The sequence below is a fragment of the Ascaphus truei genome, chromosome 4 (assembly GCF_040206685.1).
Source record: "Ascaphus truei isolate aAscTru1 chromosome 4, aAscTru1.hap1, whole genome shotgun sequence".
NCBI lineage: Eukaryota > Metazoa > Chordata > Amphibia > Anura > Ascaphidae > Ascaphus > Ascaphus truei.
In genome coordinates this window covers 47,762,737-47,787,180 of record NC_134486.1, presented here as the reverse complement: position 1 = coordinate 47,787,180, position 24,444 = coordinate 47,762,737, and the positions used below count along the sequence as shown (strand labels likewise).

Genomic DNA, 24,444 nt, shown 5'->3' with positions numbered 1-24,444 from the left:
TGACTTATCTTCATTTGACGCACAAGGTACTGGTCGATTTATAACCCAAATCTCTAGCTATATCAAGCTCTACATATTGCAACATTATGCCATTTACCAGGGGTGCTCAATTCCTGTCCGCAAGCTCCTCCAACAGGTCAGGTTTTAAGGATATCCCTGCTTCAGCACAGGTGGCTCAATCAGAAGATCAGTCTAAGCCTCTGATTGGGCCACCTGTGCTGAAACAGGGATTGACTGAGCCACCTGTACTGAAGCAGGGATATCCTTGAAACCTGACCTGCTGAGGGGGCTTGAGGACTGGAGTTGAGCACCAGTGTAATATAGTACAAGCCAATATAATATTTTACACATTAAGAAGTGTAATATTGCCTTATACTGTATATTATTAAAGGCAGATTGAGATTTACCACCAACAGCTGCTACCGTGGTTTAAAAAGACCCAGAAGCTAGGCAGTCATTCACCATTTCAGAAGGTTCTCCATTTCTGCCTGCATTAGGATCAATATATTGTTTGATTAGCAAATATAAATCAGAAATAGCATCTTTGGTTAGTATATCTACAGTATCTTAGAATTACTTGATTATTAGATAACCCCAAACATTTTTAGTTTGCATAAAATATTTGATCTCTGCACCTTCTCCTTGTAAGACTGATTTTCTGGTCCATATGGTGATTATTTTGAGCCCTGTGCTGTCATATTGCAAGTAAATCAAGATCCCATTCCATAATTCTGTAACATAGTTTTGTGTCTGTTAGTATGTGGGAAAAAAATGTGTATTGATTTTCTGTGTTAGTTTGGATAAAATAGAATAATTACAAGATGTATCTTACACAGTGCAAAGTTGGCACTTCTACATGTGAAAACAAGTCCTACATGTTTAACTAAGACGGCTGTTAAAGATTGACGCTTGCGTCAGAACATCAGACATTAATGCATCAAACTCTGTATACCATTAAACATAGCTGATGGCATCACTAATGAATGATGGCCAATAATCGTTGTTCACGTCAGGAAAGATGGCTCATGCTCCTCTGCACAGAACTTATTTTATTGATTAGAGAAATGGATTGGCAATTATCACATAAAACATGCAGTCTATCTAAATCATCGGAAGCTCAAAGGTGCAAGGGTTTGCACAACAGATGCACTGTATTCATGGGACCACCTGTACTTTGTCAATGCCCCAGAAGTTGGGCAGATCTTCGCTGTTGACAACCATGTCTGCTAAGAAATACTAGAGAATATCTAGGGATACGTAAGTAAATATAGTGATTTCATTTAAAACTAAAAATGTGCAACAACGTTTGTATCAAACATGTTAGGCTGCTTGGTGTGTGTATTAGTGATACTACGTTTAAGTATATATGTGACACTTTTCACACTGTGGCATTAACGTGGGTTAAAAGGGAAATGGTGCCTCAGTTTTGCATGTTGTTAGCCAACAGTAACTCAAATATATAGCTAGCAGCCACTCATCTTTCATATCTAATCATACATCACTTACAAGTTTATTGTAATCAATATATGTTGTCAGGAATCCACTCCTGGGTTTGGCTGGAGCCCATCCATCTGGAGCTTTGCAGGTTCCAGACAAACTATTCCCTGTTTCTGCAATCACCTGCCTCTTGCTGCCTCTTGCTGCCTCCTGTGCAGCTCTGGCCTGATTGGCCTCCTGTGCTATTTAGTGCCTGCCCCGCCCTCAGGAAGTTGCTGGACATAGACTTTGCAATCCATGTTGCAAGTAACTGTGCTTGTCACAGACTCTCTGTTTGGCCTGCTAGGCCTCCTGGTGCTTTGTATCCGGCTCCTAGTCCCCTGCTGCCCAAGGGCTTCTTGCATAGTAGCCTCGGCGCTGCTTCCTTGTTCCTGACAGACTTCGCCTTCCCACGCGGAAGCGGCTATGCTGGTTTCCCCAGTGTTTCCTGTGGCGTGTCTGCACCTCTGGTTCCTGCTTCCTCCAAGTGGAGTTTGCTCCTGTCCAGAAGTCCCTGTACCAAATCTTCTGGTTCCTGTGACTCCTGGCCTTTTCCTGATGCGCTGAAGCTTCTCGGCTGCAGTGGCTTCTCTCAAGGTTCTAGCCTCCTAGGATGGAATACCTTCACCCAAGATTTCCTGTTGATGACCTCGGCTTGTTTCCTCGACCACCGCTCCTGTGCCGCCTGCCTTGACCCCTGCCTGGATAACGTTAACCCTGCTTTCTCCAATCCTGACCTGGCTATGTCTGACCATGGAATCCGCACTCCGGACCTGACTCCGTGGCCGAAGGTCGGTGCTTATACATCCCCACCTCAGCCCCGCGGTCCAGTACCAGTTTGTGGCAAGTACGTACATTACATATGTTAAGTGTTAAATTAATATTGTCTCCGTTTTAATTCTGACCGTGTACTCATGATTGTCTTCAATTGAGCCGCGGTATTTCTTGCGATTAAAAATCGCAATAGTGGTGCAGTAACGTCTGCGGCATCTGTAAGTAGAAAGTCCATTCTAATAATTTATACATCATGGATGTATAATAGGAATAGCATGACTATTTTCTGCTGTTTGCAGTAAAAGGAATACATGGATTTTGTTTTATATACATTTTATTATTTGCTATTTATCATCTTTTAGGTGTACGGCAATGTAATGGAGAAATGTGTGGCAACACTTTGGGACATGAAAAAAGAGGTAATTTGTTCAGGTCTTAATGGCTTCATATATCAATTCATCAACATACAAATGTGTAAGCTTTGAGGCTACATGATAAATGGTATGTCATTTGTCAGTGTTGTTATATGTGATTAAAATGATTACCTTTATTTTATATTGTCACGCTGTACAAAGGCATATATATCATTTTCACAAACACATGTAAAGATTACCGGATTTAGAATCTATAATTGTATTTGTTTTACAGAGCAACAAATTCCAAGTTATCACCAACAGTGCCGTAAACTTAGTCTACCTGTTCATCAGACAGTGGAGATGTGCATGATGAAAACACACAGAAGGTACAACAAGGTCATCTCATGCCTTGGACAGAGGTCAAGATCACTCAATGAGGAATGCCATAGATTTTCTGACTTTGATGGGAAGCGATAACAATGAAAGTTTCCTTTCAGTGTAATTCAAGATCCAGGAGCCCATCAACACCTCAGAAATGCGTCTTTTGTACAGTACAATTTATGATGAATGAAAAGCTGTGTATCAAATTCCAATTAAGATTGCTGTAAACAAGCATTCGTTTAAATATATTGTACTGTGTATTTTTAAAAATGTAATATAACCATTCAAATGAGGGGCACTGTATTTTAGTCTACTGCCTGCAAAAGGGTGAAACAATACAAGCAAGTATGTAAGGAAAAATATACAACATTAAGCTATAGAGATGTTTATATACTGCAACATAACAATTGTGATAGTTGGTTGCCCTAGTTTTGTTGTCTAGTCAACGTTTTATATAATTCCCATAGTTTGATGTCGATAATAATCAAAGGTTAGGTTATTTTTTTTTTTTTTTTTTTTTTTATAACTTTGATTTTATTGGGTGAAATACATCTTACATGGTACCACCATCCATTGTCTACAGTGACATCACCGCATTTAATACTTTCTTTTTTATATAATTAACCAAAAACTTGACTTACTGGACTTACAAGACGAACCGGGGGACAAGACACACGAACTATGTAGTAGGGAGGGGAGGGGGGGAAGGGAGGGGGGGGGTGGTAGGGCTCGAAGGGGTGTTCCACCTATCATCTTCCGTTCGGGCGCCGTGCGTGTATTTTAGTGTAGACTTCTTTCTCCGAGAACATTGACCCACTCTCTCCTGCTGTTACCTCTTTGGCTGCCTCTTACACTAGGGGCCTATTCTGCCCTGGATCCCGCTCCTTCTCCGGGTTCTCTGTCTCTATGTTGTCATGGATCCCTTTCATTACCGGAGAACGCATTTACCGCCTATTATTGCAGGATTGTGGTGATATCTATTCCCGGGATGTCTGTCTGTGCCAGCCGGTTATTTTTTTTTTTATATGCTTGGGTGACTTTCCTATGGAACATGAGAAATGAAACATCATGTGATTTATGTATCAAAGAATCCTACCTATCAAACAGAATGTTAAAATATCTCAGTAGATTTTTCAAATGGTTCCATTCATTTCTAAGGAATATACTGTATTTTCTTCTGGACCCGTTTTGCATCTATTAAACCTTGATATATAGGACCCTTTGTTTGTATAAGGTAAAACTTATAAATCATGCTAGGAACTAAAAGCATATACAGTATATACTGCATATAAACATTAACACAATGTTGTAAAATGTGTCATTTTGCTTTGCACTTTATAGTGAATGTAAAGAAATGCATACGAATGTGAAAATATTACTGTGTTCGTTTTATGCTTGAAAAATATTTCTTATAGGAGATTAAAAATTTTGAGCATGTGTCCAAATGTTTTAGTTCTTTATAAAAAAAAAAAAAAAAAAAATATCATATATGCCATGTGAGTTTGTCAGAAACCACATACTCACATCTATCCACAGTAATACCGTGGTTATCACTATACTTGCTGCGTTGCATCTAGGAATTGAGATTTGCAATGTTAAAACCAGAATGCTGTTGAGTAGCGGCCATAACAATCTCTCATCCTCCGTTAAAATAAATAATCTGTAAAAGAAAAATCTCTGCAATTTTAATGGCACTGTGGATGGCAAGAAGAAACTGGCATACACTTAGCAGAAAGAAATGAAGGGCTAATGGAAAATAATTTGAGGCAGAGAATCAAGTGAAATGATTGCAGCGGAGGTTCATGGCACTAGTAATGCTTTCAATCTTGTAAACTTTGCGCAGAGAGGAATAACAAGTACTATACAATAGATGTCTCTTACATGTTGGTTCCTTTTTCTGCAAATCCAAATATCGACATATTTGACATTTTCTAGTTGTTTAATAGAAATAATAATCCTACTTTTAACGAGACTCCATCTACGTGAAGAGAATGGCTTCTGCAACACAGCTCCTACATTACCGCTTTTCCATAGGGACGCACAATGATGTTCATCACAATGAGTCACACAGAGATTTTATTTACTTGGACAATAACCATGCCTGCAGTTTATTCAATTCTGCAGCTAGACATTTTCCTTATAAATGAAAAAAGAAACCACTGAGTAACATAACGTGAAACTATGCTGAACATAAATGGCCTAATTTATTAAGCAGCGCTATTCGATAAGATACTTTCCAGCGTTGGGAGACCGTGCAGCCCATTCACTTACATATGTTGTATGTTGTGTTATCTGATGCTAGAAAGTATCTTATTTGTTTATTTATAAAAATGTTTTACCAGGAAGTAATATATTGAGAGTTACCTCTCCTTTTGAAGTATGTCCTGGGCACCGAGTTATAACAATACATGGTTACATTAAAAGAACAGAGGTTATACTGTACAGTCAATTCACAGACATTTCATAGACAGAGTTGGAAAATTTGGTACAGGGGATAAAGGGCTTGTGAGTTTCAGATTGAAATAGAGTAGCTTTAACATCACCAAACATCAGCAAACGGCCCACAGCCTTTAGCTGCACTTCAACTGCACCAAAGGCTGTCTGCCTTTGGTGCGACACAGATGTACACTGAAGGGGTTCAGATTGAATGCAGCTGTGAATACAAAGTTCTTTATCCTCTTTGCTCATTAACATTTCAGTGGGTGGGGTTGTCGTTCCACAAAGTACAAGCAAATGTTAACCCTTAGCACGCTGGTCATGTGCAGAGGGGAGCAGCTCTTGGGGAGCCCCACCAGGCGTCCGCTTTTGGGGTGATGCAGATGTACACCGAAGGGGTTCAGATTGAATGCAGCTGCGAAATCTTATACAACAGCTTCGCATAGTGAATATGGGCTAAATTGCTGAAGTATGTAGTCAATATCTGATATAAGATGGTTTTCTCTCTTTTTTTTTTATAGAACTTAACCGAGTGCTGGTATCTCTGTAACATTATAGATCAAATGTTCTCACTGATTCTTTCACTATCCCTACTGGCTGAATGCATTCTTTGTGCAGTGATCAGTGAGACTACTGCCTGTGATTCTTTTTATGTTGGTTCCAGTCTTGTATTGTTCCAGTCTGGTGTGTGGTTCCAGTCTTCACATCAGCAGCTATCACACTTATGGGGTTATTCATTAAACTGCAATAGGGCCGATCGAGGCCCTATAGCACAAAAATTCCCTACCGGCACTACCACAGTTTAATGGACAAACCATTTTAAGGGATTAATCGTGATAGTGCAGATCGAGCACTACTGCACGGAAACTCGCATGGAAGTCAATAGGAGTTTTTGTGCGGTAATCGCCTTAAACTCTGATTTTAAGGGGACAGATTTGTTGAGTGAATGGGTGGTTCTGGAGACTACGAGTCTGATGCAGTCTTGAGTATTGAAAAGGCATTTCCCCAACTCCTTGCAATTCTCCGTTACATTTTCATGATATTAGAAGACATCCTGGTTACTATTAATAAGATAAACTCTCTATTATGAGGATGTACAATACGTTTTCCAAGTCACAACTGCAACAATGCAAGTTCACCTTTGCCGAGTGCTAGGAAAGCAGGAAAGGAAACAGAATTAGCGTATTCTACGTCCAACACGTACTTGGACACGGCTCCTAGGTGGCTGCATGGTGTATTCCAAGTTGTCCATCTGAAGACGTTATCACAAACAGGTGTTAGTATGGCGAGTGGCATTCAGGGCCTGTTTATTTAACTGCACATCTTCGCAATGAAACATATGTTGCCGTATTCATTAAACAGTTTTTACATGTCCAAAACATTTAAATGCTTTTCAAGTGTTTTATATTGTGATTTGGTTCCTGCTGTGCAAATCTGTGCATTATGCAAATGTTGTATGCAAATGAAGAGACCTTGCAAAAATAGGTGTAAGCAGTAAGATGCAAGATTTAATTTTGAAGAGAAAAGTCTTGCCCACAGATCTCACCTCCCCTACGGGGGAGAGAACAATATGGTACATGCAAGATATATGTACTAAGCAGTGCTGTTCCACAAGACAACTTGCATTCCCTTTTCTTACAATTTTGCATGGCAAAAAACTTTCAGAAATAGACCCCTAAATGTAACTTGTGATGTAGCTTCTCAGCAGAAGGTTTGGGCAAATACTTCAGAAAGCTTTTCATTGACGATCATCACTACGAAAGAGCCCTATTCTATTTCTAACCTACAGGAGTCCGTTGTCTGCAGCATATAAGGCTACAGGCCCCAGTGTCGGCTTCTTCACGTGGGCCTGGCGGCGTGTGCACGTGTGAAAGCTTTGGTTCTGTGGTTGAGCTGCAGGAGATCGTGACGCGGGGGAGGAGGGGGCGTGGCGGGGGCGCAGCCAAGACGTCACGCGGCTGGTTTGCCCTCATTGGCTGAACCGCCGCTGTGACGTGGCCAGCGCTCCGTCGCTACTAGAAAAGACAAAAATCTTGTCTTTACAAAATTTGGCCGCACATTGCGATCTTTCCATGCGCGTGCAGGCAGCTACCGGGCCCGGCAACATAGCCCGCGCAGCAGCTAACACTGGATCCGTAGCCTAACTCGGTAATAACAATAAGAGAGACCACCACAGTTTTATTTGACACCCAACAACGTAGCCAGGAAAACAAAATCCAGACTGATGGCCTATTCTAATCCATAGCCTGCACCGGGAGCCTCAATTTGACACAAAGCCCTTGATCCTCTGTTGATTGAAGAATCTTCATCTGTAAGTATTTTTTTTCTTCTTAAAAGACATCTTCTTTCTTAATCTTCAGCCACCATGGCTGATGTGGCGATCTTGCAAAGTTCCGTTCTTTTGCGAGGGCCCTGGTCTTTTATAGATCAATCAGATTGCTTGATGTACCATGTGTAACCCCCCATTTATTATGACATCATGGATTTTGCCAACCAAGCTCCTCCTGGCTGGAAAAATCTGTGATCTCATAAATGGAGGGAAGCACATGGTACACCAAGCAATCTGATTGGTTGATGTACTATGTGTTCCAATGACACGTCATGTGCGACAGCCTTAGCTACTATAAAAGGCCAGGACCCTCGCAGAAGTCCGTCAATCTTCAAGGGAGTCACATTCATTGGCTGAAGATTAAGGAAGACGTCTTTTAAGAAGAAAAGAAAAGTACTTACAGATAAAGATTTTTCAATCAACAGAGCATCGAGCACTTTGTGTCAAGTTGAGGATCCCCCGTCACAGGCCATGGGTTACAAAAAGGCCATCAAGCAGCCCTGGAGTCAAAAAACGCAAATTGGGCTTGGATTGATTTTTTTTAATGGGTTTTTTCTGTTTAGTTTTTTTGGGGCCAACGGGCCTTGGACTGTTTTTTATTGCTTTTTTTTTATGCTTCGGCATCAGACCTTTTTGGAATTGTTCCTGGTGACCAATGGCCCTGAAGATGAGTACCTTCATCCAGGGTGGGGCAAATTAGCCAATTTTCTTAGATATTGCCAATGGGGCTATCTAGACTCCCATTGAGAGAGCCTAGGTAGCCACAGTGACAATCAATGGGTTTATGTTTAAAATGTTTTTTTGTTTTTTTAAATTTCCATTTTTCCATTAATTTAATGTGTTTATCTTTAGTGTCCAAAATCCCTATTAGCCACATTTGGCTAATACGGGTACTGATTTAAATGTTTATTTATTTATTTATTTTTTTAAAGGGGGTGCTATGTTTGTTGGGGTGGGTGGCGGTAGGGGAGAGGATATTGGGGGTTGTTTCCAAGGGGTTAATGTAATTTCTACCATAGGGTTACATAATAATTAATATCATGTAATGCTATGGTAGAAATGGCATTACCCTCTCCATGCGATCTCGATGCAGTAATTAACACGTAATTATCGGTTCTGTTAACTACTGCATTGAAACTAGAGGTAAAACATCACACCGGAAAATATTACTGTAATATTAACGACTTGGGTCATAAAAGTGCGGTAAAATACGACCCAGTCTTTTTTTTCCCCGTGGGGGCAATATTAACCTTGCTGAAGCAGAGATTGAGGACTGTAGGCCAGTATTTCCCAACCAGGGTTCAGTGGCACCCTGGGGTTCCTTGAGAGGATGAAAAGGGTGTCACGGTATTTCCCCTATCTCCCAGAGCAGGCAGAGAGCAGGCCAGTTGCTAGGGGCTGGGTAGTTTCCTCTATCCTGATTGGCTGCATTACCCAGCAGCCAATCAGGAGGTGGTGTCAGGAGCCTGTGGGATGTGGCCAAGCAGAGGAGGAGGAAGCAGCATGGGCAGTAGAGAGGCGAGGCGGTGTGTCTGTCCTGTGTGTATTTGTTCTGTTTTGGGTGTGTGTGTTTGTTTTCTGTGACTGTCCTGTTGTGTGTGTGTGTTTTCTGTGACTCCCCTGCCTCCCCTGACTCTGTGACTCCCCTGCCCCCTGACTCTGTGACTCCCCTGCCCCCTGACTCTGTGACTCTCCTGCCCCCCTGACTCTGTGACTCCCCTGCCCCTCTAACTCTGTGACTCCCCTGCCCCCTGTGACTCTGACTCAGTGCCCCCTCTGATTCTCTGCCCCCTCTGACTCTCTGCCCCCTCTGACTCTCTGACCCCCCCCCTGATTCCCCTGCCCCCCCCTGATTCCCCTGCCCCCTCTGTCTCCCTGTGCCCTCTGACTCCTGTGACTCCCTGTCCCATCTGACTGTCTGTCTATCTCTGTCTCCTGTGACTCTTTCTGATCTGTGATTTTTGTGACCCGGTCCTGTTGTAGGGGTGTCACAGCAGCTGAGCACAATGGTTAGGGGTGCCCCGTAAAAAAAAAAGGTTGCAAACCACTGCTCTAGGCCATAGGAGTTACCACTGTAAACTATGATAGTGCTTTGATCTGCACCATCGTTGTTCAATGAATAACCACTACAGTATGGTTTGAAAAGACTAAAAACTTGTTACCAACATATTATAAAGAAAACTGATTCATTTCAGGTGATACTATGGCACATATTTACTAAGTGGTGCTATTCCATAAGCCATAAAGTGTCTTCCTGTGTTCTGTGCCAAATGCTGTCTTATAGAATAGCATGCCTTGGTTAATATTTCTCTTTCATAAAAATGGAATTTTGTGACTATATTCCAACAACTGTTAAAGTTTCACTCGTTTACAGCAAACTGCATCCAGAGAATGAGGAGGACACCACCACTGGATGAACTGCAGCCCCCACCATACCAAGATGACAGCGGCTCGCCACACTTCTCCTGTACACCCTCAGAAATCGGGGATAGTAAATGTGAACTCTCTCATTGTAGCAACAGCCCCAGATACTCTTACAATAAGTGCCCCAGTGAGGGGAGCACTGGACATGAAATAGAAAGCTTCCAGAACAAAGGGTACGAAGAGGACGTACCGAGTGATAGCACCGCCGTCCTCAGTCCAGAAGTAAGTAGTCCATATTATCAGCTCTTGATTGTTTCCAATAGACGGACCGTCTCATTTAGTGGCGATGAAATGTTTTCCTATGATCCTGATCACATGAAAGCCATAACAAAGACAATGTATTTCACTTGGTTGTAACTTGAGTATATATTATGCTAAATGGGTCAGCAGTTTTAAATAAATAGAATTGTATTTTGATCTTTAAAAAACAAACAAATGAACAACTAGATCTAGTTTACAGTGACATTTTGTTTCACACACTACATAATCTCACAGTACAGCTTAAGCGACACACACAAAATGCTATGGTTTTAATGTATAACACAAGGTGGTATGGTAATGGTATGTGCAATTTAGATTACGCCATTTTGAATCACCTACAGCAATAGTGCAACATGAATAATTACAATGATGAGATGTTATGTGTTATGTGCAATTGAACTGTTTGAAATAAATAGGGCATATTAATGGAAATTGTCTGCTTTTGGTAAACACAATCTACTAATAGTGTTCATTACTTTTCACTGCGCAAAATGACTGCACTGCAGAGTGTATATAAACAGTACAAAATAGATTTCCCTTAGTAGATTCTCAATAATACCGGTAATATTCTTCTAAGTGTAGTGAGTAATATGCAGATATTGTAAATAAAGTGCAAGTTAATAGACATTTGAAAGTAGAAAAAACAAACGATTCAAATCAGCTCCGGTTACTATCAACAGGGCTAATTAAGCATTCACAACAGAAGGGAAAACTAATCTACAGTATGAAGATTTTTTATAAGAGGTTTAATGTTAATCGATTTAAAGGAGTCAGCGGAATTATTTCTTTATTGGCCTCAGGGAGGCACTGGCTGGAAGTGAGGAAATGTAAAGCAAGAAAAAGGACAAACAGTAGAAATAGAATAACCCCCAAGATTAAATCACATACGGCACAATAGCATTTCTGCAATAAAAGTGCTCCGTATCATTTAGTATTTATTAGAGATGAATAAGTTCATCTGGGCAAAATGTGAACCCCCCTCAAACCTCTGCTGTTTGTAATTATCTAAATTACGACTTGGCCCTTTGAGCCTGAGGCAGAGACGAGGCAAAACCTTGTTTCCGCTTCCAACTCAGGCTCCAAAGAAATGCTCCTGAGCTCTTTGTTCCCCCTGACTTCTCTCCTACAGGTCCGTACCTCCTGTGGAGCTCTGGTAGGGTCAACGGAGAGTGAGGGGTCCTAATTGCCCATTGGAGCCTCCTGCTTATGTATGAGGTTTTGCAAAATCCGTCCTGGGTTTTCTGAGTCCGGGCCGGGATTTTGCTCTAGCTCGCCCTCTGTGGCAGGATCCTCCATTTTTGCTCCTAGCAGCTTCTTTTAAAAGGACAGCCCTGTAAGCAAAAAGTTGCAGAGGAAAGTTTCAGTTCATGCTGAGTACATGCAACACACTTACCTTTTGTCTTCCTCGTTACCAGACCCGGCTACGTACCTCGACCACCCCTGTCTTCCGTCTGCCTCGACCTCTGCATTCTCACCGACTACGCAACTCTGCTGCCAGCCCTGACCATCGGCTTACGACTCACTACTCTATCAGGACTCTGCCCCTCGGCTCAGGTTGGTTCTTTCATATTCCTTTCTGAGCCCTGCGGGTCCGTTTCCTGCTTGATACGAGCATGGTTACATTTTGCTCGGCCCAAACATGGACCCCGCTGAGGTAGGATGAGCCGTTACCCTGCAAGAACAGTACTTGGGTGATCTTGAGCAATGCCTCGCCCTACATGATCAACAACTGGCACAGATGTGTGAAGCGATGCAGGACTAAGTTACCCACTTTGGCACCCAGCAGCCGGACTTGAAAGCTGCAGATGCGGTTCCAATACCGCTCCTGTTATCTCCTGTGATCAGAGAACCTCGGATCCTGACTCCTCAACGGTATGGGGGGTGGGCGGGGAATGACCCTATGGCATGCAGGGGATTCCTTAATCAATGCTCTAGCCAATTTGAATTACAAACGTCCATGTTCACCAAGCACCGAACCCGGGTGGCCTACATCATTTCTCTTCTCACTGGTGAGGCACTGGCTTGTGCCTCCCCACTCTGGGAGGTGGAATCGCCCTTGCTCAGCGACTCCCCTGCTTTCATCCATACGTTCAAATTGGTGTTTGACGCTCCTGGAAGTGTATCTTCTGCTTCAGCTTCACTCCTGCAGATTCGCCAGGGAACTCGCACGGTAGGCCAATACGCCATTGAGTTTCGTACCCTTGCGACTGAGACCGGCTGGAATAATGAAGCTCAGTAGCAGCCTTTTGGCAGGGACTCTCGGAGCACTTAAAAGATGAGCTAACCGGTCAGGACCTCCCTAAGGACCTTGAGGAGTTAATTTTTCTTGGCATACGGATCGATCTCAGAATGCAGGAACGCCTGTCTGAGAAGTACCGTGCTGTTAGGAGCCCGACAACTCGGTTGGCCCCAAATTTCGTTTCTCCGTCAACTCCAGATGATGAGCCTATGCAGCTGGGTGTTACCAGACTGTCAGAACAGGAGAGAAGCAGGAGTTGTACCTTGGGATTGTGCCTGTATTGTAGGTCCCAGGACCACCGGATCCATGACTGTCCGATCGTCATGGGACTGGGAAAACACCTGTGTCCAGTGAAGTTGGAAGAACATTTGCTGGACATCGCTACCATCCCTCCTCCCTCAGTGCCTTCCCGGATTCTTTTACCGTTTTCCCTCATGGGGTTCGGCCTCAGTCTTTACTCAGGCCTTTGTGGATTCCGGAGCAGCCGGTAACTTCCTCGATCTTTCATTCGCCAAAAAGCACGCAATTCTCCTTCACTCTTTGGAGATTCCGTTAGAGATTGCAGCAATCGACGGAAGACCCTTAGGACTCGATATCATCATACATGAGTCCCTTCCCCTGGTACCGAACATCAAAGTTCTACATAATGAGCTACTCTCTTTCATTGTAATCAACGCACCCTCAGCACCTATAGTGTTAGGTCTCCCTTGGGTGCGTGTCCACAACCCTACTGTCGACTGGTTAACGGGGCAAGTGACCACCTGGGGCCAGCGATGTCATGGGACTTGCTTGCCTGTACCTCGTTCCAGCTCTGATTTACCACTGCTGTCTGTATCTTTTCCCGATGGCCTTACCCTCGCACACCAGGATTTTGGGGAAGTTTTCAACAAGAAGCAAAACGAGGAGATACCACTTCATCAGGCATTTAATGACCCAATCTACTTGTTTCCAGGAGCCTTTCCACTGTCTCAGACTATTTCAGCAGTTTCTTCTACTCTTCCATCGTCCACCTCCATATCTGGAGGTCCCGCGGCGGAAGACAAGGTCCGGGAGCTAAAGTCTCTCTGAAGGAGGATTCATGCCAACGTAACTAAAGCCTCCCTTCAGCAGAAGGATCATGTGGATAAGCATCGGCGGACAGCCCCGCAGTTCCAGGTTGGAGATCTCGTATGGTTATCTACCAGGAGCATCTGTCTGAAGAGTCCTTCCCTGAAGCTCGGGCCCAGGTTCATAGGTCCCTACAAGATTGTGAAACAAGTAAACCTGGTCACGTTTAAATTGGAGTTACCAGATACCCTAAAGATTCCTCCGGTCTTCCAGGTATCTCTCCTAAAGGTGATAGCCTGCAACAACTCCTCTTCTGCTCCCACCCTTCCAGGCATGGTTCCAGTAGATGGCCAAGTGGAGTATGTAACTCGTCAGATCCTGGATTCCCGTAGGGCTCGAGGCAGTCTCCAGTACCTTGTATCTTGGAGGGGATACGTCCAGAGGAGAATTTTTGGGTGAAGGCTAGTGATGTTCACGCTTCCTCCTTGATCCGAGGTTTCCACCAGTGGTTCCCCGACAAGCCCATGTTAAATTGTCCGGAGATCTATTCTGGAGGGCGGGGGGGGGGGGGGAGGTTTCTATGAGGTTTTGTCTGAACCAGGATTTTGCTCTAGCTCACCCTTTGTGGCAGGATCCTCAATTTTTGCCCCTGGCAGCTTCCTTTAAAAGGACAGCCCAGTAAGCAGGAAGTTGCCGAGCAAAGTTTCAGTACTTGCAACACACTTACCTTTTGTCTTCTCGTTACCAGACCAGGCCATGTACCTCCTGCCTCAACCACTGCATTCTCACCAACTACGCAACTCTGCTGCCAGCCCTGACCTTCGGCTTACGAACCTCTCACGTGATGTCATGGCCACGACTCCACCACCCCTACCTATCGCCTCCAGTGCATGGTTCGCGCGCGCTACGTCACGCACACATGCGAGCATGCACTATAAACGAGGCCTTAAGCTGCTACACGATTCGTTTCCTGCTGAACGGAAGTGGCTTGCAGCAGGGTTCTTAAAATGTCTCCCATGCTATTATTGTGCTCACTATGCTAGATCACGTTTTTGCCACCACTTGTGGCAGGATGACCAGTGATCAGTGAGAAATAAACTGTTTCCACAGGAGTATTATTCACTGTCGTTTATTTTGTCCACAAATTTCAAACAACATTTGGGGTACACTGTCTCTTTAAGGCAAAGTAAAAAAAAAAAAAAAGAAACCTAATCCACTCAGGAGGCTAACTAACCAAAATAATGTCACTACGTACTATCACTTGCCAGCTAAGCTGGTTCCCAGTCAAACACAAAATGTGTAGTAGAAGTTCAATGGGTAGAAGTTACCCTCACAGGTATAATACATAATCAGCACAGTACTTTCCAAGGCAGACTTTCTGTGTCTTGACTCCAGGTAGATGGCCTTCTCTAAACCCTCCCACTGGCTGTATTCTGAGGCCCGTCTAGGACCTTTCGCAGCTGCCTCTCCACCGCCGCTGTTTAGCCGCCGGGACATTTAGCCGCCATATGTTTTTCCACCAAGGTAATGTACAGCGTAACCTCCTAACCTTACCCCTTAAACTAAAAAACCCTAACCTTAACTCTTTACCCTAACCCGTTAACCCCTCACCCTAAAACCCCTAACCTTATCCCATAAAAACCTTAAGCCATTACCCTAACCCCCCTAATTATACCTCAGATTTAAAATCCTAACCTTATCCCAGGGGGGCTCAACTCCAGTTCTCAAGCCCCCCAGCAGATCAGGTTTTCAGGATATCCCAGCTTCAGCACAGGTGACTCAGAGGCTCAGTCAAGAGCCTCTGATTGGGCAACCTGTCCTGAAACTGTCCTGAAACTGGGACTGATTGTACCACCTGTGCTGAAGCAGGGATAGCCTGAAAAACCTGACCTGTTGCGGGCCCTTGAGGACGAGTTCAGCACCCCTGCCTTTACCCATTACCCTAACCCAGGGGTGTGCAAACTGGGGGGCGTGGGATTTTCAAGGTGGGACACGGCAGTTACACAGGCCCCGCGTTCTTCCCCAAGGCATTCATTTAAATGCCGGGGGAGACACGAGGCCTCTGCAACGTCTCTTACCTGCTCTCAGCCGGCTCTTCGTGACAACGTGGCGTCACATGATATCATATGACGCCGCCAGAGAGCAGGTAAGGAGGGGAGGGGGGGGCAAACAGGGGAGCGCGAACAGAAAAGTTTGCGCACCCCTGCCCTAACCTTACCCTAACACCCCTAGAATTAACCCCTAATGCTACCGCTAATCACTTACCATAAGGGTGAAATGGGCGGCGGCTCACTGTCCTTGGCAACGGCTAATCAGTGGGGCTGCCTTTTAAACCTTGCAGGTCAGGTTAATTGGTTGCACCTGGAAGCTTCTGCCGCAGAGGTTATCCCCATCATGCTGATAAGAAAGCACGTTGGAACTTCTGCTGACATAGAAGGTGTCTCTGACTCTGCCACACCATATATAGCTTACATTGTAACACTAGGATAATAAAATGAAGTAAGCAGGGGAACGAAGGTAATCGGCAGTGAAAAGTGGTCAGGGGTTAAAAGAGAGATGTTGCCTAATCTCGATGGAAGCAATTATACGGGTATATATCATATATCCATAGGGAAAAATAGCTACCCCATAACAGAAAGAGAGGTTTCAAAACTGTGCACGTAGATATCAAATGTAGTGTAAGAAAAAAAGGCATACAAATGTAAAGAGCCTCTGTTATAGCTGTGATTAAGTACATCATCAATGACATATCAGTAGAGCATTGAGCTATAGTAAAAATATGCAAAATATAAGGATATATATATATTATAATCCCTTGGGCGCTAAAAAGAGACAAATAACTTCTAAAAAGGTGTGAAAATATATTTAAAATAAAATGTGTGCAATTCAAATAATTCACAGTTCTAATAAAATATACAGTGACAAAAAAAAGTGCTAAAAAGTGTACAAATGATATCCACTTTCAGTATATTCTAAATGCTGCCTCTAAAACCCGAGGAGTTCTTAGAATCGTCCTCTTGAAAATACACAGTTCACCAAACAGATGGGCGCAGATGGATAATATAAGAAAACATGTGAAAAAAATTATTTATAGTGTAGTACTTTAATGATACTGACATGGTACTATCAAAATTAGGTTTTTGCACTCACAAGTAAATTCTTTGTTAGTAGCCTTTAGTCCTTAGACTGTCTTAAACCACCTCTCATTTTCCTTTATTGAGTTCTGGTCTGTAGAATAGGATCAAAGAAACACACACACACACAAAGCAGACCATAGTGTAGTATCCTTATATTAAGAAAATAGGAATCCAGAGACCATCTCACAACATTAAAATTGTATTCACAGACTATGATGTGTGCGGCTCCCATCCGTTAACCAGAGAGCACACGCACACAATGTTTGTTCTGGGTCCGCCACCACCTTGACGTCACAGAGTATCCGCACTGCACTCCCGGGTGGCTGGCTTCACCAGTCACCAATTTCTGCAGTTCCCATTCATATGCGTTTCACAGATAGGGACCCTTGAAGAAGCGATGAGCCCTAGCTGCGAAACGCATAGGGACGGGAACACAATTGACTGGTGAGACTGACCTGGAGTGCAGTCTGGGTTCTTTTTGATGTCAAGGGAGAGGCAGACCTGGAAGTAACATCGCGGTTGAGTGCTCCATGGTGAGAGGACACAAACCACACAGTATACTCTGTGAATACAACCAAGATTTTAATATTGTGAGTGAAAGGATCTTTGGATACCTATTTTCTTAATATAAGCATACTATGATCTGCTTCCTGTGTGTGTTTCTTTGAGGCTATTCTACAGACCAAGAACCCAAAAAAGGAGAAGAACTAGGTGGTTTAAGACACATCTAAGAGCTAAAGGCTACTAAACAAAAGTTTACTTGTGAGTGATAAATGCCAAACTTTTATAATACGATATCAGTATAATTCAAATCGTACACTATAAATAATGTTTTTCAAATGTTTCCCAATATTTTCCATCTGCACCCATCAGTTTGGACAAATATATATATACTGTATATGAGAGAGAGAGTGTGCGCATCATAAATGGTATATCATAAAGATACTTCACCAAAATCAAAAGACCAGGGAAGGAGACACAGCACTACAGGATGATGAAAAAAGGGTATTTAATCCATATCCAAGGGAACCCACGTTTTGGAGCCATCTCTGGCCCCTTTAATGAAAAAGTGGGATACCTGTGGATATGGATTATATATTATATTATATATATAATCCATATCCACAGGTATCCCACTTTTTCATATATATCTATATTTATATATCTATATTAGGGCACACAATAGCAGTAATAATCCAGAAGGTTGGAGTGGGTGCTACTGCTAACGTGCTAGACTGCACTATGTACAGTAGAAAGGTTAAAAAACAAAACAAGCACGCCAAATGATGCAATAAATGTGTCCTTATTAGCTCAAGGTTTCAGCTTCCCAAAACGTTGGGCTTGTAAAGGCACATTTATTGTGCTATTTGGTTTGCCTGCTACACATACACACATACACACACACACACACACACACACACAGAGAGACACACACACACACACAGACACACACACACACACAGACACACACAGACACACACAGACACACACACAGACACGTATATAGTAGGATACCAATGGGCACAGATTAAGTGCACAGATCAGTGAACCAAAAAACATAACCGATGTTTATAAAAACAATTCAAGAATGAATGCGTGAATAAGTAATTTGACATATGTCCAGTTAAGACAGTCCTGATATGAGGACACTAGGGGTTGCATAATAAATAATGATATAGGGCAGGTTCCTGTTAGAGATCAATACCATATATTAAGGTACAGAATGTCTGCTGATATGGGTTCTGAACTTCAGATGTGTTTTGGGGTAAGTGAGACATTTTGTGGTCTGTGTATAGAGAAGTACTTTGTGCACGGCTCTGTTTTTTGGAGCAGGGCTGCGTCATATGTAAGAACAGATTCTTATGTCTGGTGGAGAATTTAAGACTTAAGCCACTTTAGATGCAGATTTTTTTTTCCTGCACAGATAAAAGGGAAAAAGAATGACACCGAGACGCAGAATGTGGTACAGTAAATGTGAACCATAAATCCTCCAAAAACGCCTCTTACTGACAATCTTTAAGTCACAAACTAGGGCAGACGGGGCAAAACTGGAGCAAAATACTGTAAAACAGGTGCAGAATAAAAATGTCCAAGTAGCGTTCCACACTGGATACAGACCCCTTAGTGCATCATTTCCCTCTCATACATTTATTCAATAATTTTCCATTGATAAAAGCTCACTACGCCAGATTTCCAATTTATTTCTGTACCGCAAAATCCCAAGGGATGTACAATGCCCTCAAGCTATACCACTAATTCAGGACCTACTTAACAGTCAATTTTGACATTTTCTTAGCGAAGGGTAAAAATGATATAATATATTCACTGAATGAATTTCTGGCAGGTTTATTCTGAAGTCTCATAATCTGGTCATTGTTACCTTGTTCAAAAGCATATGTCCTAATAGACAAGTCTGGGCCAACATTAGCTTATTGTAAGCTCTAAGATGTTAATTGCCAACTTACAAATAATGTTCTCATCATTAATAGTTAATATGTTTTGCATATTTACCAACACTGAAAAATCCTTCCTTTTCGTAAAAGATCTGAAAGCGAGGGGCAATAAATAAATTCATACATTCCAATTTATTTTTTTTCTAGGATATGTCAGCCAGAGGATCATCTTCACAGCTTCCTAAATCTTTTGATCCGGAGCCAGCAGCTAAATACGGCACATTGGATGTAACTTTTGACTATGATTCACAGGAACAGAAACTTCTAGTTACGGCGACAGCTGTCACCGACCTGCCCACACATAACAGGACTGGGAATAGCAGCTCGTGGCAAGTCCACATTGTTCTTCTACCCATGAAGAAACAGAGAGCTAAAACTGGTATCCAGCGGGGACCCTGTCCCATCTTCACAGAAACCTTGAAGTTTAATCACATAGAGTCTGAAATGATTGGAAATTATGCAGTTCGGTTTCGACTGTACCTGGTACGCCGTATGAAAAAAGAAAGGATAGTCGGGGAAAAGATATTCTACCTAACCAAATTAAATCTTCAAGGGAAGCTGTCGGTACCTGTGGTATTAGAACCTGCTTACAGTCTTTCGGTAAGTATTGAAAACAACATAACTACAACATATCAGACAAAAATATGCACGTCCCAGGCGAGCACCCCAAATTTTGTTCCAGTCTTTAAAATAATACAGTGGTTAAAGAACAAGCCTCTCTCTCCAGACATTTCCCCTAATACTTAAGCCAATTTCAATAGTAATTTGTGCTGCCATATTTGATGACCTGTGGTGTACTGGTGATATCACTAGTGATGCGACCCCATTGTGTGCTGTGCCAACTCAAAGCTGGTTTGAAGCCAAGGATGAACTCCTTGTGACCATGTGCAAATCACTTAATCTCCTTGTGCCTCTGGCACCAACAATGAGATTATAAACTGTACAGCGCAGGGATTTGTGTGAAAAGGGATATGCATCACACTGACTGCATGTTTGACTGTACATGTAGAAAAAAAAATTTTTGGAGTAACAACCCATTCAAATACAGCGGCTTTCTCCTTTCACTCGAATTGCACCAAGAAAGTGAAATTAGGATTTTTTTAAATCCACATAAAGGTTATGCTGGATTAATAGTGTTTGTTTTTGTTGTCTTTGTATGTTGATGGTATGTTTATTTTTTCCCTACCATAACCTTAAAGGGCCATATTCACTAGGGGTACCTTAACGCCCATCGTATCTTTTAACCTTTACAGTGCCCTTATAACATACCCAGTATAGCATGGGCACTCAGGACCGCCATATGCGGACGGGAGCGTTGGGCTAACTGTCCCATCCTGGCTGCACCCAGAAGTTGGATGGGATGCCACTTCCAGAATCGGGCGGATGGCTGGGCCCTAACCTCTGCATCCCCCGATGCTCAGCACCCCCTTTTCTAGCTCAACACTTTCTAGGCAACACCCCTCTTCCACTTAACCTTTTGATCCCTATCCCTCCGCTCAACAACCTGGGGCCTAGGGGTAGACTTCTGGCCTTGGTCCTGGGACTGTTGGTGATGGGTTTGTGGGCCCTGGCAGCTCGGATGATCCACTCCTGGAGTGATGACATGACCTGGAAGACCAGCACTCTAAAGGTTAAAATAGCCATTTAATCCCAGTGTCTCCCCTATAAAAGTTAGAAGAGCATATCTTTGTTCACTCCCCCCTTTTCATTCTCGCACTCTCCTCATTCTCTCACTCCCCCTCATCATTCCCTCACTCCCCCTCCTCATTCTCTCACTCCCCCTCCTCATTCTCTCACTCCCCCCTCCTCATTCTCTCACTCCCCCCTCCTCATTCTCTCACTCCCCCCTCCTCATTCTCTCACTCGCCTCCTCATTCTCTCACTCCCCCTCCGCATTCTCTCACTCCCCGTCCTCATTCTCTCACTCCCCCTCCTCATTCTCTCACTCCCCCTCCTCATTCTCTCAATCCCCCATCCTCATTCTCTCACTCCCCCCTTTTCATTCTCTCACTCTCCTCATTCTCTTAGTCCCCCATCTCATTCTCTCACTCCCCCTCCTCATTCTCTCACTCCCCCTCCTCATTCTCTCACTCCCCTCCTCATTCTCTCACTCCCCCTCCTCATTCTTTCACTCCCCCTCCTCATTCTCTCACTCCCCCATCCTCATTCTCTCACTCCCCCCTTTTCATTCTCTCACTCTCCTCATTCTCTCACTCCCCCATCTCATTCTCTCACTCCCCTCCTCATTCTCTCACTCCCCCTCCTCATTCTCTCACTCCCCCTCCTCATTCTTTCACTCCCCCTTTTCATTCTCTCACTCTCCTCATTCTCTCACTCCCCTCCTCATTCTCTCACTCCCACTCCTCGTTCTCTCACCCCCCCCTCCTCATTCTCTCACTCCCCCTCCTCATTCTCTCACTCCCCTCCTCATTCTCTCACTCCCCCTCCTCATTCTCTCACTCCCCCTCCTCATTATCTCACTCACCCATCCTCATTCTCTCACTCCCCCTCCTCTTTCTCTCACTCCCCCTCCTCATTCTCTCACTCCCCATCCTCATTTTCTCACCCCCCCTCCTCATTCTCTCACTCCCCCTCCTCATTCTCTCACTCCCCCTCCTCATTCTCTTACTCCCCTCCTCATTCTCTCACTCCCCCTCCTCATTCTCTCACTCCCCCTCCTCATTCTCTCACTCCCCTCCTCATTCTCTCACTTCCCCATCTTCATTCTCTCACTCCCCCATCCTCATTCTCTCACTCCCCCTCCTCATTCTCTCACTCCCCCTCCTCATTCTCTCACTCCACCTCCTCATTCTCTCACTCCCCCTCCTCATTCTCTCACTCCCCTCCTCATTCTCTCACTCCCCCATCTCATTCTCTCACTCCCCTCCACATTATCTCACTCCCCCATCCTCATTCTCTCACTGCCCCTCCTCTTTCTCTCACTGCCCCTCCTCTTTCTCTCACTCCCCCTCCTCATTCTCTCACTCCCCATCCTCATTCTCTCACTCCCCCTCCTCTTTCTCTCACTCCCCCTCCTCATTCTCCCACTCCCCCTCCTCTTTCTCTCACTCCCCCTCCTCATTCTCTCACTCCCCCTCCTCATTCTCTTACTCCCCCTCCTCATTCTCTCACTCCCCCTCCTCATTCTCTCACTCCCCTCCACATTATCTCACTCCCCCATCCTCATTCTCTCACTGCCCCTCCTCTTTCTCTCACTGCCCCTCCTCTTTCTCTCACTCCCCCTCCTCATTCTCCCACTCCCCCTCCTCTTTCTCTCACTCCCCCTCCTCATTCTCTCACTCCCCCTCCTCATTCTCTTACTCCCCCTCCTCATTCTTTTACTCCCCCTTTCATTCTCTCCCTCCCCCTCCTCATTCTCTCCCTCCCCCTCCTCATTCTCTCCCTCCCCCTCCCCATTCTCTCACTCCCCCTCCTCATTCTCTCACTCCCCTCCTCATTCTCTCGCTCCCCCAGCCTCATTCTCTCACTCCCCCATCCTCATTCTCTCACTCCCCCTCCTCATTCTCTCACTCCCCTCCTCATTCTCTCACCCCCCCTCCTCATTCTCTCACTCCCCCTCCTCATTCTCTCACTCCACCTCCTCATTCTCTCACTCCCCTTCCTCATTCTCTCACTCCCCTCCTCATTCTATCACTCCCCTCATTCTCTCACTCTCCCCTCCTCATTCTCTCACCCCTCCTCATTCTCTTACTCCCCCTCCTCATTCTATCACTCCCCTCCTCATTCTCTCACTCCCCTCCTCATTCTCTCACTCTCCCCTCCTCATTCTCTCACCCCTCCTCCTCCTCTTTCTCTCACTCCCCCTCCTCATTCTCTCACTCCCCTCCTCATTCTCTCACCCCCCCCTCCTCATTCTCTCACTCCCCCTCCTCATTCTCTCCCACCCCCTCCTCATTCTCTCACCCCTCCTCCTCCTCATTCTCTTACTCCCCTCCTCTCATTCTCCTACTCCCCCTCCACCTCATTCTCACCCCAATCTCAAATCAGTGAAGATTTCCAGGGGATTATCGCTGGGGCCTGCCCCTACCCGGTCGCCCTCCTCCGCTCTCACTGTCCTGCTCAGCTCCCAGCGCCATCCTCTTCCTCTGCCGGTCATCGTCCTCCTCTTCTCCTGTCGCCACCCAAATTGTGCCATTCTAGGTGACCGCCTAGGGAGCCTAGTGGTTGCACTGGCTCTGTGCAGATTACTATTATCTTGAGCGATTTGATATTGGAACACAAAAGGACATATACAACACGGATTGTCAGAGGTGCCGTTTTTAACTTCAAAGGTATAATTGCCCAATAATAGTTACACACATAATGCACAAATAGTGATGAGGTGAAAAATGTAAAGTTATGCTCCAAAATCCATACGTATTTATTAGCCTATCAAACGTGTGCCTAGCATGTTAACACTACAATTTACAGCAAGAGATATAATGGATCATACAATTTATTCTGCATTCGGAGGTGCCTTTGTTTATTTAAATGACTGTACTTCATATTATGTTTGGGGCTATATATCAAGCCCGGAAAATGATATAACTTTCCCTGCGCGCTCGTTATGATTTCTTTTGAAGTAGAAACGTTTTCCCAGGTATTTCTCACAGTGCTGAGTATCTGTATGACGGAATCTCTCACAAATTGTCACTGCATAAAGCTTTTCATCCAAAAAATACATATACCGCCCAGTTAAATGAAAACGGGGTCTTTTAGACCATTTATTGAATATGCACTTGAGGAAGGGATAACACCCCGAGACATTGTGCTCTGTCGATCTTTTGTATACTTAATAAATGGTCTAAAACAGGGGTGATAAACTCCAGTCTGCAACACCCTCCAACAGGTCAGGTTGTCAGGATATCCCTACTTCAGCACAGGTGGATCAATCAGAGGCTCAGTCGAAGACTGAGTCTCGGATTAAGCCACCTATGTTGAAGCAGGAAATGATTGACCCACCTGTGCTGAAGCAGGGATATCCTGAAAACCTAACCTATTGTGGGGGCTTGAGGACTGGATTTGAGCCCCCCCTGTTTTAGACCATTCAATAAATATGCAAAAGATCGACAGAGCACAAAGTTTCGGGGTGTTATCCCTTCCTCGGGTATATATTCAACAAATGGTCTAA

The 24,444-nt window shown here is 44.2% G+C and overlaps 1 protein-coding gene across 8 annotated transcripts in view; it reads left to right on the top strand.

The window, feature by feature from the left end:
• The window catches only part of SYT14 (synaptotagmin 14), a 201,744-nt gene that overhangs the window by 149,480 nt on the left and 27,820 nt on the right, over nucleotides 1–24,444 (top strand). For all 8 annotated transcript variants that reach the window (XM_075595718.1, XM_075595723.1, XM_075595722.1 and 5 more), the window contains 2 exons: nucleotides 10,127–10,398; nucleotides 19,461–19,913. In XM_075595718.1, the coding sequence (XP_075451833.1) occupies nucleotides 10,127–10,398; nucleotides 19,461–19,913 (725 nt within the window). The remainder of the gene's footprint in view (nucleotides 1–10,126; nucleotides 10,399–19,460; nucleotides 19,914–24,444) is intronic.